This window comes from Aulonocara stuartgranti, assembly GCF_965226115.1.
Source record: "Aulonocara stuartgranti genome assembly, chromosome: 23".
Lineage (NCBI taxonomy): Eukaryota > Metazoa > Chordata > Actinopteri > Cichliformes > Cichlidae > Aulonocara > Aulonocara stuartgranti.
Genome location: NC_138958.1, coordinates 5,035,036 through 5,047,347, shown reverse-complemented (window position 1 = coordinate 5,047,347; position 12,312 = coordinate 5,035,036). Strand labels below are relative to the sequence as shown.

The 12,312-nt window shown below is 42.4% G+C and overlaps 1 protein-coding gene across 2 annotated transcripts; it reads left to right on the top strand.

Annotated features, from left to right (window-relative positions):
• The first annotated feature begins 6,739 nt into the window (after positions 1–6,739).
• Positions 6,740–9,768, top strand: dmrta2 (DMRT-like family A2). 2 transcript variants are annotated; one of them, XM_082523015.1, is made up of 2 exons: positions 6,740–7,730; positions 8,105–9,768. In XM_082523015.1, the coding sequence occupies exons 1-2, from the start codon at positions 7,271–7,273 to the stop codon at positions 8,989–8,991; spliced, it is 1,347 nt and encodes a 448-aa protein (XP_082379141.1). In that variant the 5' UTR covers positions 6,740–7,270; the 3' UTR covers positions 8,992–9,768. The 2 variants fall into 2 exon arrangements, with proteins under 2 accessions (XP_082379141.1, XP_082379140.1); XM_082523014.1 differs by having other exon boundaries at positions 8,102–9,768.
• Positions 9,769–12,312: the final 2,544 nt, after the last annotated feature.

Sequence of the window (12,312 nt, the reverse complement as noted above, 5' to 3'; positions counted from 1 at the left end):
GAGAGCCAGCTCAGTAGACACAGGTCACATTTGACCAGCCTCAATGTACAGAAATTTGTAGCTACTGCACAAAATATAAAACTTTTAAATATTTTCATTTTTATATATTTAGGGTCTCTTGAAATGTTAGACGTTCCTTTGGTTCAGCTTCTCCAATCTGATCTTTATCACGTGACAGAAAATTGAACATCTTTAGGTCTCAGACCATGTTGAAGTTGTTCTTTCTCTTTTTTTAAGCATTACAGGCAACAATTTTTTTGTTAAAATAATCAGTAATCTAAATAATTCTATGTTGTTGCCCTGAAACACCTCTCACTGGGTTTTTGGGGGGCTACATTTTAGGCAAACTTTGGCTGGATGTCTTAATCAGTGTCTGTCTAGGCAACACCCCTTAAATCTGACACCAGCGGGACAAGAAAGTGTCTGTGTGGTAATGAGCTTACGCTGCCGTCCTACGCCGCCACAAAATCAGTGGTGGCAACATCAGGTTTCTGTCTTGATTCTCTGACCACAAAAGAGGAAAGCGTCCATGATGTTTAACCAGCTCCTTTGGGGTCAAGAATGCAGCCCACTGGCGAGGGAACAAAATTCCTGACACAAGTGATCCCTCCTCCCTCCTTTTGAAGTAGGACCCAATGAGATCTCAGAGCATGGCAGCTCCTTGAATCACAGGATCTTTGCCCATATCCCAGACTGGCCTAACCTGGAAGGTCACTCCGAGTTTACTTTCTCAGAGTCGCGGGCCCTGCCCAAAGAAACAGAATCTATGCAGCTTAAACTGTTGGGTGGGCACAAAAGGAGGGTCATCTCTCCCTCGCTGTCTCCCTCTGTTTGCAGCTCTGTTTGGAAATGACACAATGGACATGTAAAGACTGTAGTTTTTATCTTGATTAAACAAAAACTTAAAATAAATTAATGTAACTAATCTAATGTAAAAACATGAGGCTTTAAAGTGCTCTAAATTCTCAAAAACAAAAATGAATGTGTGGGCACAGATCCTTCTTCAGGGTTTCAGCTTGTATGCTTCAATTCAGAGAGCTGTTTTTTCCCCTCTATGCCAAGTTAAATTCCAGATAATCTGATATAGAAAAGAAGAAGAGTATACTTACATTGATTTAAATATGTCTTCTCTGTGTTTCTTCTTATTCTAATACACGGTCCGGGGTGTTAGTGTGAGCAAAACCGCAGCAGATGCCACCTTGTTAGTTTGACACAAGCTCTAAGTCAATAAAGATTATTCAGTTTTATTGGGTTAATATCTTGAAATAAGAGAAGCGAGCCTTCATTAAAATAATTTAAGGTTTTCTGGGTTGGCAGGCAGTTAAATCCCCATGCTGTCTATAAGGAGTTTTTATTTATCATTTAAGGATTTAGTATGACTGTTCTCCAGCACTCATCCATCCTGCTTTTTTATTTTTATTTTTTTTTACTAATATTTTTCCACCCCACGTGTCACATTTTTATGCGCATGTACAGGCCCCGAAACAATCCCACATGGGTCAGTAAGTGGTTTCATTTACTTGCATAATAGGACAAAAATTAATCTTCATCTAGGATAATGAAAATTAATTTATAGCCTGTTATGAAGAGTGTCGATGGGCCTTGGAAAATTATATGTAAACCTTATGCTGCCGCTGTGAGGAAAGCAAGAATGTCTCGATTTATGTCACATTTACAGCAATCAGGCAGCATTCTTGCTCCTCAGTGCCAAAGGGAGTAATTCCTTATCGCAATGCAGAATTGTAGCCTTTTTTTTTCTATTTTCAGTAGCATTGGTAACTTCATTTTATTGCTCGGATGTTGAGTGAAATCGTTACAAAATCTCAAAAATTATGTTTTTATTCTTTAGTGCCGTTTTATTTCCAAATATTTTAAATATTCCTTTCCTTAGCAGTCGCATCCACCGCAGAGCTGACGGTAGCAGGGGGCGCTCTCTGGTCTAATTAAACGTGTTTAAATGTACAACCGCTTGAAAAACAAAAAACGGAACGTCCCTTAACAAAAAAAATTTATCCTCCAAAACCAAAAATAACTAAATTTACCAACATATCCTTCTTATTAGATTTTTTTTTAAAGAACAGTTACATATTTTTACGCCTGAATGTGAAAATGTCAAATAGAAATCTTGTGAATACAGATGCAGTTTTATATAAAAGGTTAATAAAGCATCTCGTAAATAATTGGTGAAGATCTGTTTTTTTTAATGGCATTGAATTCCCGCACATACCTACAGACCATTGCGCTAATAGATTTATTTTAAATATTAATTGAATAATTAAATGTGCGTCAACCATCCCTCGGCCGCTGCTGTGCGCTCTTGTCGCTCAGTTTTCTGAGGACTGCATCCCTCGCTCATACCTCCAGATCTGTCTCCTTAAAACACCACAGAGGCCTTATAAAAACCTGTGGTATTCGGATTATCAGCCACATGGGATAAAGCAATAAATGGACCAGTGGGGTCCTGAATGGGTGCAGTGGCGTGAAGGGGAGTAATTACAGCTTCATATTAATTGTGTTTTCTCTCTCTCTCTTCTGGGCGCACATAGACACACACACTCTCACACACTGAAGCGAAGCGACGGTGACATCTAGGAGGGCCAAGTCTTTGTGCTGAACACTTCAAGTTTCAAAAACAAGGCCAATTGAAGCGGCGGAGCTCAAAGCCGACACCATTGTAGGCGAACACATTGAGTTTTGATTGGGGACAATGGTGTTTCTCAAATTTCTAGCAAAAAGAAAGCCATACTCCATCTGTGATCTCAATGAGCGCCTATTCATGAGCTTCCTTCTTTTCTGCGCCATTCGTTGGTGGAGAAAAGGAGGCAGATGTGGAGGGATAGAGCAGGGGAGAGTGCGTTTTAATTGGCTGCAGTGTGTAGGTCTGTCTCTGTCCTCTTTTTCTCTCGCTCACACTCACACACACACGCTGGAGTTATATGCGACTATAGGCTGTGCAATAATCTCGCCGTGTTGATGAATACTTGTAGCCCATTCATTAAACAAAGATAATCCCTGCCAACCTACCTCGGGGGCAGAAAAACGTATTTTGTGAGAGTGTGTGTGTGTGTAAGAGAGAGAGAGATTGCCTGAGTGCTGGCCAACAGTTTTGGCACAGAGGGACCCTTCAAATCTTTGAAATATTCATACGCCATGGCAGGGTTATCCCCCATTTACAAATAAGTGTTATTCTAGCGGGTGAAGAGTGATGCTTGACAGACCTCTGTCTGCCTCTTTAGCTCAAGTGCCTCTTCACCGTCTGGCCTCACTCAGCCAGGCCTGCGTAAATTTAGCCTATATGTTTGACTTTTGCAGGGCTTGGCGAGTAACCGGTGTCACTTTAGTCGCTTTGTTTGTTTCCTTTTCACACTGCGCTATTTATTCTGCAGCACTGCTTTACTGCAGGTTGGTTTTTGGCAAATGAAGCCCACATTTTCACCAGCCGAAAACCTAAATAAAACGCTGCTTACAAGGAATCATTGGTACTTCTCTGTGTGAGCGCAGAGCCTTTCTAAATCATGAATACAGCCCGAGTCCGCTTTTATGACATCATAACTACTACAGATATGGCAAATTTTAGTTATCTTGTAAAGGCATTTCCTTCTTATGTAGAAAACTATAGATATCACACACACAGAGCCAAATAAAGTGCATTTGTTCAAATATTTGGCCTTGAAATAATCATTATCGAGGCTGTTCATGCTTAATGAATTTGCCTGGTGTGCGTGTGTGCGTATATGAGCGCACGGCAGTTTTAAACTCCCACAGCATTGTGTTCTGTGGCTCTCTAATCTTCACTGCTCTCCTGACTTTGCCTTTAAGGGAATGCATTTAGACCGATCCATTTCCCCAGCTCAGCAGAACTGGTGTGAAGTGGCAGGTTAACAACCTCTTGTCTATAAACCCGGAGTATTCCTCGGTGTGCCCGTCAAGCGTGTAAATACTTCAGCTGAAAGAAGAAAAAAAACTCCAGTGCGTTTCTTTTCTCCGCGGGCCCTTGTCTAACTGCTACTCTAACCTCTGCCTCTGTGTGACAGAGCCGGCTGCTGCAGCGGGAGAGCGCGGGAGGGGATCCGGGCCCAGCCGGGCTGCAGGCGGGGCAGCGGCAGTGGGAGAGGCCGCTAGAAAGCCGCACCGGGGTGCGGGGGCAGCGGAAACATGCTGCTACATATGTTGGGTCAAGCATGGCCTTTGTTGTGATCTTAAAAGGGTGTTAAAAACCCATTCGTCTGTAGCCTTCCTGAAAGAAATGAAAGCATCGCATAGTTTTTGATGCACAGGCCTAATGAAGTGGTTAAAAGAATGTCGGATTTTTTTTTTCGAAAGTGCCCACAGTCACTTTTAATTGCGCGGGGGGGCATTTTTAATTGGACCAGTGGGAATACCGGTGAAGCTAATCCCCTAATCATAATACATATTTTTCCACAAATGAACTTAAACCAAACTTGACGTGGACGAGAAATGAGCGGTAACTTCAACCAGAGGCGGCAATGACGTAATTAAAAGTCTTGCGACGATATTAAAACAGCAGAGAAGCCTTATGAGCTCCTCCTGGATAAATATAGCTCAGCAAACACGTGTCAAGTCCAAGTAATTGTCACTTTATTTCTACTGTTATTAAGAGTGAAAATTGCGCGTAATAAGAGAAGCTGATGTGGAAACCTTCCTGTTTGCCTGGCTGTACTCTGAATGCGCAGTTTTAAATCAGCCATCCTGAGGTGAGGCTGTAGGCCCATAATCTCTCCTGTGAGCATCAGGCCCTTTCTGCTGTGTGCAACTTTCACTTGCGTGCAGGACGGGCAATTTTTATCCGAGTAAGATCGTCGCCCATGCAGATAATTACTTTGAATGTCAAAAAGATGTAGTTTTAATATCGTCTCTATTAGCCTGTTGGCTAGGTAATTAAGGTGCAGATGACAGCGGCGAGGGAAACAGATGGCATTTGCTTACAGTGATTCAGAAAGTAAACAATGAGCCTGGGAGGGGAGAGAGAGGAAGGGCTGCACACACTCGCTGCTGCACACCGAGCAACCATTTCTTCCAGCTAAAGATGTTGTTGTGGATCACAAAGACTGTTGTCGGCCTCTAAGGTGCAAGCAATTGTTGATGAAAGAAAAGGGGGGAAAAAAGCAGAACTAAACCATCAGAGCTATAACTTTCAAAAAATCCGAGTTCCAGTAGCTGCACGAATCATCAGTGAACAGGTGAGGGAGCAGGTGGCTTGCGCGCGATGCCCTTTTTGTAGCTCTGTGCGCGGCAGACTTCTTAAATCTCAGGAAGCATTAGAGCGTTATCGCTTTTCAGGTAATGGAGGGTGACTGGAGGACAAAGCAGAACCCAAAGGAGAGCGCTTATTTTATGGAGGACAACAGAGGAGGGCGGAAGCAATTTGTTAATCCAGTTTTTATTTTATTTTATTTTTCCCCGGTTCATAGAAGGAGCAGAGCAAAGAATTAAAACGGAAAGCCGCTCTTCTGTCTTTAAGCGTTATCAATACTACTGTCATTATTATTATTATTATTATTAATATTATTATTATTATTATTATTATTATTATTATTATTATTATTATTATATCCGTTCAGGTAGTATTTTATTTTTAAAACTCGCCGAGCTATGAATGATAAACTAATGTTAAAATTTTTACCCAGCGATTACTTACTTTTTATTATCTAATCAAAATGCTTTTGCAATAAATAAACAACTACTTTTTTTAAATGCAATTTTTTTTTTTTTTAAAAAAAATGCTGAAATAAACGAAAAAAAAAATTTATATATGAGGTGAACAAAATCAGAGCAAACGAAATTGTGGAACCTAAAAAAAGAAAACACTATTTAAAAATTATTATTATTTTTATTATTATTATTATTATTATTATTATTATTATTATTATTATTATTATTATTATTATTTCAATAACTAAAAGAGAAACACCTAATATAGAACCAAAGTCGTCATTAATAATTTATGTTACCGTTTCAAGCTTCAAATGTGGAGGAAAAAAAGACAAAAAACGAAATTCGGATGAAAACTGGTCTAACTCGCGTGTTTAAATCACCAAGCAGAGAACAACATATTCATGCAGTCCGCAGTATATGGATGAAACAAAAAGTGGCACATTTTCTGTACTTTTTAACTTTTAAACGGATCATGTGCGAAACAAATATTTAAAGCTTGGCGTTGACATTAATGTGAACGCTCTGGTTTTCCCGCGACATTTAGCAGCATCGACAGCTTCTTCCACTTTCTGTAGCAAATATATTACGAAAAAATATATATTGTGTGTCGACAGAGAAAAATCTTGCCTCTTTTTGAACCAATGAAATAAATGATACTTACCTTTACGGATGAGATTACAGTCACGCATCATCTTTTATTTTGAGTATTTTAAGTCTTAAAAATATTCTGCGATTGGATGTAGATGCAGGAATAGCGATTTCATATCCTAACAATCATGTCGCCAAGTTAAACTAGTTTTTAAAATCGAGATATATACAGAAACTTCCTGGAACGTTTGAAAATTTCCTTCATTTTAAGTTTTTTTTTTCATTACATTTCTAATTGTCCTGTTTGGCATCGCACCGGAAGTCTGGTTTACCACAATAATGGAAAAAAACACGGGCTATTGTTTTAAATCTATGAAATTCTGTTTTGGGGGTAATACACTGCATCGATTTGAGCTTTCCGGGAACTCCCTTCAGATTCTTAACACTTGATATTTGGAAAAAAGAACTCAGGTGGACACAGTTGAAAAAAGAGGCAAGCCAATCAGATTGCTCCTTCCCCCTTTGGCCAATGACAGACGCCACATTGTTGTCAAATTTGTCTAATGAAAACGTAGGAGCAACAATAGAGAGAGGAGAGAGGGATCTGTATCCACTGACAATCTCTGGAGGAAGTTAGTGTCTCAGGCTGCGGCGAGTAACAACCTCAGCTCCTCCTGGACAGTTTGAACTTTCTGTCGGGGAGGAATGATCGCTCCTCTCTGCTCAGACTCTTGTCGGATTTAAAGTTGACTTTAAAGTCAGATTTTTGCTTCTTCGGCAGAGAACACTTGGACAGTTTCCACCAGACTTTCGATCATAAATTGTTATTTTTTTCCCCTCCTGTTTCTGTCTGACAGCAGAAATCGGTGGCTTCACCTGTTGCCCGGAGGTGCTAAGAACCGCCGGACAGATGTGATCAGTCCAACGTCGGTTTAACTAAAGCAGATCGTTCAAACGTCACCGATTTCTCGTTAAAACGTTAGTTTTGCTGGTGAGGAACGCGGGCATGGATCTGAGACCGGAGCTCCCCACAGCCTCCTCCGCCTCACAAATCCACCCCGGAGCGGCGGCAGCGGCCGCGGCAGCCTCCATTCCGGTGTCCATGGCCGGTAACCTGCTGCGAGGGCCCCCGATCCTCCTGCGGGCCGCAGACAAGTACCCGCGCACTCCGAAGTGCGCCCGCTGCAGGAACCACGGCGTGGTGTCCGCGCTGAAGGGCCACAAGCGCTACTGCCGCTGGAAGGACTGCATGTGCGCCAAGTGCACCTTGATCGCAGAGAGGCAGCGGGTGATGGCGGCTCAGGTGGCGCTCCGGCGGCAGCAGGCGCAGGAGGAGAACGAAGCCCGGGAGCTGCAGCTGCTCTATGGCACGGCGGAAGGACTCGCTATCGCCGCCGCCAACGGCATCATCCCACCCCGGCCGAACTACGAAGTGTTTGGTTCCGTCAGCAGCGAAAGCAACTCAGGTGAGCGGATCAAGCTTCGCTGTAATGTTTAAGAAGCGCGTGAGAAGGTAGCAAATCAGTGTGTTGAACTAAAAGGCTTTATCTGTCATCAAACTGCGACTCTGTTAAACGCAGAATCATTTAACCCTAAACATTGAGCCTAATCAGCTGTCACAGCATAAATGCTGATGATGTTTGTTTAACCTTTACAGATTAAATTCTGATATTTGAGCTCACGTGTTAAATCTGCTGTTTGAATACTGGTATGTCTGTCGCTTTACTGCCTCTTTATTGATGTGATTGTTGTACTGATTATGACTCTGTGCTGATACGCTTTTGATGGCCTTCTGTTTTATGCTTTCATTCAATCTTACACACTCTGGTTCTGTCAGCAGATTCAAGCATCCAGAAGTATGAGCTGTTTCCTAAGAACCAGCTCTCTGGGTCCGCCACACCTCAACCATCTGCGGGGAAACCGGCTTCCACCGAAGGTGACTCAGCCCCCGGCATCTCGTCCCCGGACGGCCGCCACGGAGGCTCTGGTTCGGAGAACGGGGATAGCGAGTCTTTCATCAGCTCACCGGTATCCAAGCCTTTGAAAGACGGAGAAGAAACTCCAGGGTCCGTCAGCTCCATCGGCTCGGATTCGGGTTCTGAGACCGACAAAGACGAGCAGGAGCCTTCCCCTTCCTCTGCGGCCTCTCGGCACATGAACGCCATCGACATCCTCACCCGAGTATTTCCCAGCCACAAGCGAAGCGTCCTGGAGCTCGTCCTGCAGGGCTGTGGCAAAGATGTGGTGCAGGCCATCGAGCAGATCCTCAACAACAGCGGCGCTCAGGGCCCCAACAAGGCCGGGCCAGACGAGACGTGGACGGCAGAGAGGATGCTCCAAAATGCGCAGCAGCCTCCGGCGGCATCCGCAACCACAACAGCCCCGACGAGGCCCATGCTCCCCGGGGCTATGACGCTCAGCAACCGCTCTGCGTTTTCTCCTCTGCAGCCAAACGCACCGCACTTTGGCGCAGACCCTAGCACCTACCCGCTGGGCACACACTTGGGACTGAACCCGCTGCGGCTGGCCTACTCGGCGCACAGCCGGGGACTGGCTTTCATGACACCTTACTCCACCACCGGGCTCATGCCCACTTTGGGCTTCAGACCTCCAATGGACTATGCATTTAGCGACCTGATAAGAGACAGGACAATGCTGCACAAGGAGCAAGGCTATGCCAGCGGCCTGTATGGGCCTTTGGTCAACAACACGCCGGAGAAACAGTGAAGCCGGTGGACTGATCATAGAGACACATTCCATTGTATTTGTAGCCACAAGTGTTGAAAATGTGTGATGTGTTCTGGCTACGGGCTGCTGTACATAATAGGATTATCTGGCTTGTAGTCAAATGATCTGAGAGGGATTTAAAAAAAAAAAGAAAAAAAAGAAGAAAAGAAACTAAACCACGTAACTCTCCAAAATAATTTTATATGTTAGACCACAAAAGTTTGAATGGCAACCCCTATGTTTGAACTTTACTACGCCATCAGTAAAATGACGTAAAACCGAATGTATTTATAGACTGCAGAATGAAATGAATCCCGATCAGGCTGGAAGAGTAAAAACTAAACTGACACACAAAAGCAAAAGTACGAAGTACGAAGAAATTATTTATCAAAGAGTTCTGACTTTTTAGAGCCTATCAAATTTTACCACATACATGCGCACGCACGCGCACACGCACGAGTAAAATAAGTTATTAAAACACGTAGTTTACTTGTTAACCCCGTTTCCTGCTGTAAAAGTTGATCTATAACGTGTAAATGCCATTCATGTTTCTTTTTCTTATGTATTATTTCAGTTATCTCACCTTTGTATTTCATTTTGTCTTTAGTTTATGTCCAACTGCCTGTATTATATATTGCATTTGGTAATATGAAATCACTATGCCTATATTTGACTTTTCATTTATCCATTAGTCAGCGCAAATATTTTGTGACAAAGTGTTGGATTCAGTTAGTTCCTCCTCAGATGTTACACGCTGTGCTGTCACAATGTATCAAAACGCTGGAAAAAAATAAATGTTATTTTAAACAAGTGGAACATCACACTTATTAATGATGCTTTCACGGATAAACCTTTCCTGCGTAAAATCTATTTATTCTGCAAAGGTCACCCCAGATATTCTGATATGGAAAGGACACAGAATGCTATCAATTTACAGCAAATCCAAGGCATTTCATCTGGATAGATAGCAGGGTTAAAATGACAAATATAACAGTACATTCTACTTCTTTTTTTTTAACAAGAAAAAAAGGACATTTTCTACAGAATCTTACAAAGCAGACAGAATATTTTATATTTATAATCCAGTCAGTGCCAATCTGGCTCACAACACGCACACATCTGACTTGACACAAATAGCCAATATTCCCACTATAATAAAACATTTAATAAACTAACTCCTTTGGGGTTTTGACTCTTCTGGTTCACTCAGGGTCAGACACAGATGTTTTTTCTTCTCGCTCTTATATAGTTTGCCCAATATTACTACAGCCACCAGCATAGTTTCAAGTACATGTAGAGCGAAGCTTTGATCAATAAGTAGCTGTACAGGAGAACAAAAAGTATTATTGTTACTGGTATGAGATTATATGCTTCTGTAACGCGCCAGCAGGTCAGATTCAGCTGGTGGACACCCGAAGGTTCCTATAGTTGGTTTACAGTAACGTTCCCTTCATTAAATCAGCGTGTTGTATAAAATAGTGACAGTTACATTTTCCAAACTACATTTGTTAAGGTGACTATGCAGATTAACTCTGTAGGTGAAACAGTTGCATGACTGCGTAACGTCACAATTGCCGTGAAATCGCACACAAGAAGAAAAAAGTGTAAAGTTTATGACTGTAACTGGAGAAGAAGGTGAAACAAATTAAACGTTTATGAACAAGTAATGCTTTCTTTACTCTTATATTATTATTATTATTATTATTATTTGAAACAGTATGACTTTGCATAATTTAATATCCAAATCCTCTCATGATGAGCCTCTCATTCATGGTTATAATAATAATAATAATAATAATAATAATAATAACCATTTTTTATTTTATTTTATTTATTTTTTTTAGCAGTGCACGTATCAATTCTAAATCCTTCCCCCAGCTGTTAAAATAACGTTATCATGCAGAGCGGCGGGCCTGAGCAGAGAGGAGCGATCATTCCTCCCCATTGTGGTTGGAATGGATCGCGCCTCAGTGGACAATTACTTCACTCATTCAGGGATTTCACTGCCGCCACAGAGAAGAAGAATTTTCAAACAGCAATGGCGCCATCTACCGGCCACCATGTGTTAGTAGCAAGCCCCGTCCCCCCAACTTTTGTTGCAGACCAGAGCCGGTGAAATGCGTGATGCTCATTGGCTGAGCACTGGTAAGATCCCATCGTGTGCCTGACAGTGCTGCAGGTGAGAGGGAAGGTAAGGACTGGTTCTGGGAACAGTAAAAATGCTAAACTGGAAGTTGTTCTCAGCCCGTATTAACATTATTTTTGTGACATGTTGGAGAGGCTTAAAATCGGGCGCTTCTGTCATTTTTTACACATCGTGTGAGTGATGCGATGTTTTGGGTGTAATCACCTGAGACAACAGGACCAGTAAAAGTCATTTCAGACAGCAGGGAAGCAAATGTGGAAGAAATTCCCAAAGATGAAAACAAGTAAAAGCTTGTTTTTATTCCAAGAGTCTGAAGAAATCAAATAGAGTTGTAATAGTTTCAAACAGATCAATGAAACCTCACCATCAAACAGGCCGTCGTGCTGTCAAGGCTTTTGAATGGTGGATGAGCACTTAAATCATTTCACATCAAAGCTGGTGTGTATAACACAGACAGCACCACTAGATGACAGGATTGTCTAACAAATAGCTTCTGCAGTGCCGCTATAACAGACTGCTCCTGACAGGCAGTCTATAAAGTCCAATATTTCGCAGCCCTACACCTGCATGCTTTAATGCAGGGGTGGGGAACTCCAGGCCTCAAGGGCCGGTGTCCTGAAGGTTTTAGATATTACCCTGGGTCAACACACCTGAATCAAATGATTAGTTCATTACCAGGCCTCTGGAGAACCTCAACACATGTTGGAGAGGTCATTTAGCCATTTGAATCAGCTGTGTTGGATTAAAGGCACATCTAAAACCTGCAGGACACCGGGCCTCGAGGCCTGGAGTTCCCCTGCCCCCGCTTTAATGGGATGTTGCTTCAAAATCTAGAACAGGGGTAGGCAACTCCAGGCCTCAAGTGCTGGTGTCCTGCAGGTTTTAGATGTGCCTTTAATCCAACACAGCTGATTCAAATGGCTAAATGACCTCTCCAACATGTGTTGAGGTTCTCCAGAGGCCTGGTAATGAACTAATCATTTGATTCAGGTGTGTTGACCCGGGGTGAGATCTAAAACCTGCAGGACAACAGCCCTCGACACCTGGAGTTACCTACCCCTGATCTAGAATATTAAAGAGATGATTTTATTTTCCAGTGCTCTTTTCATGCTTTTTTTCTTCTTTTTGGACTTAAACAAATCCTGACACGTGTATTTGCGCATGTGTATGTTTAT

What these genes read in the sequence shown, in the direction of transcription:
- dmrta2 (XM_082523014.1), top strand. Translation starts at nt 7,271, where the DNA reads ATGGATCTGAGACCGGAGCTCCCCACAGCCTCCTCCGCCTCACAAATC. An exon ending in CAGCAGCGAAAGCAACTCAG is followed by an intron (nt 7,731 to 8,101) that starts GTGAGCGGATCA and finishes TGGTTCTGTCAG; the next exon opens with CAGATTCAAGCATCCAGAAG.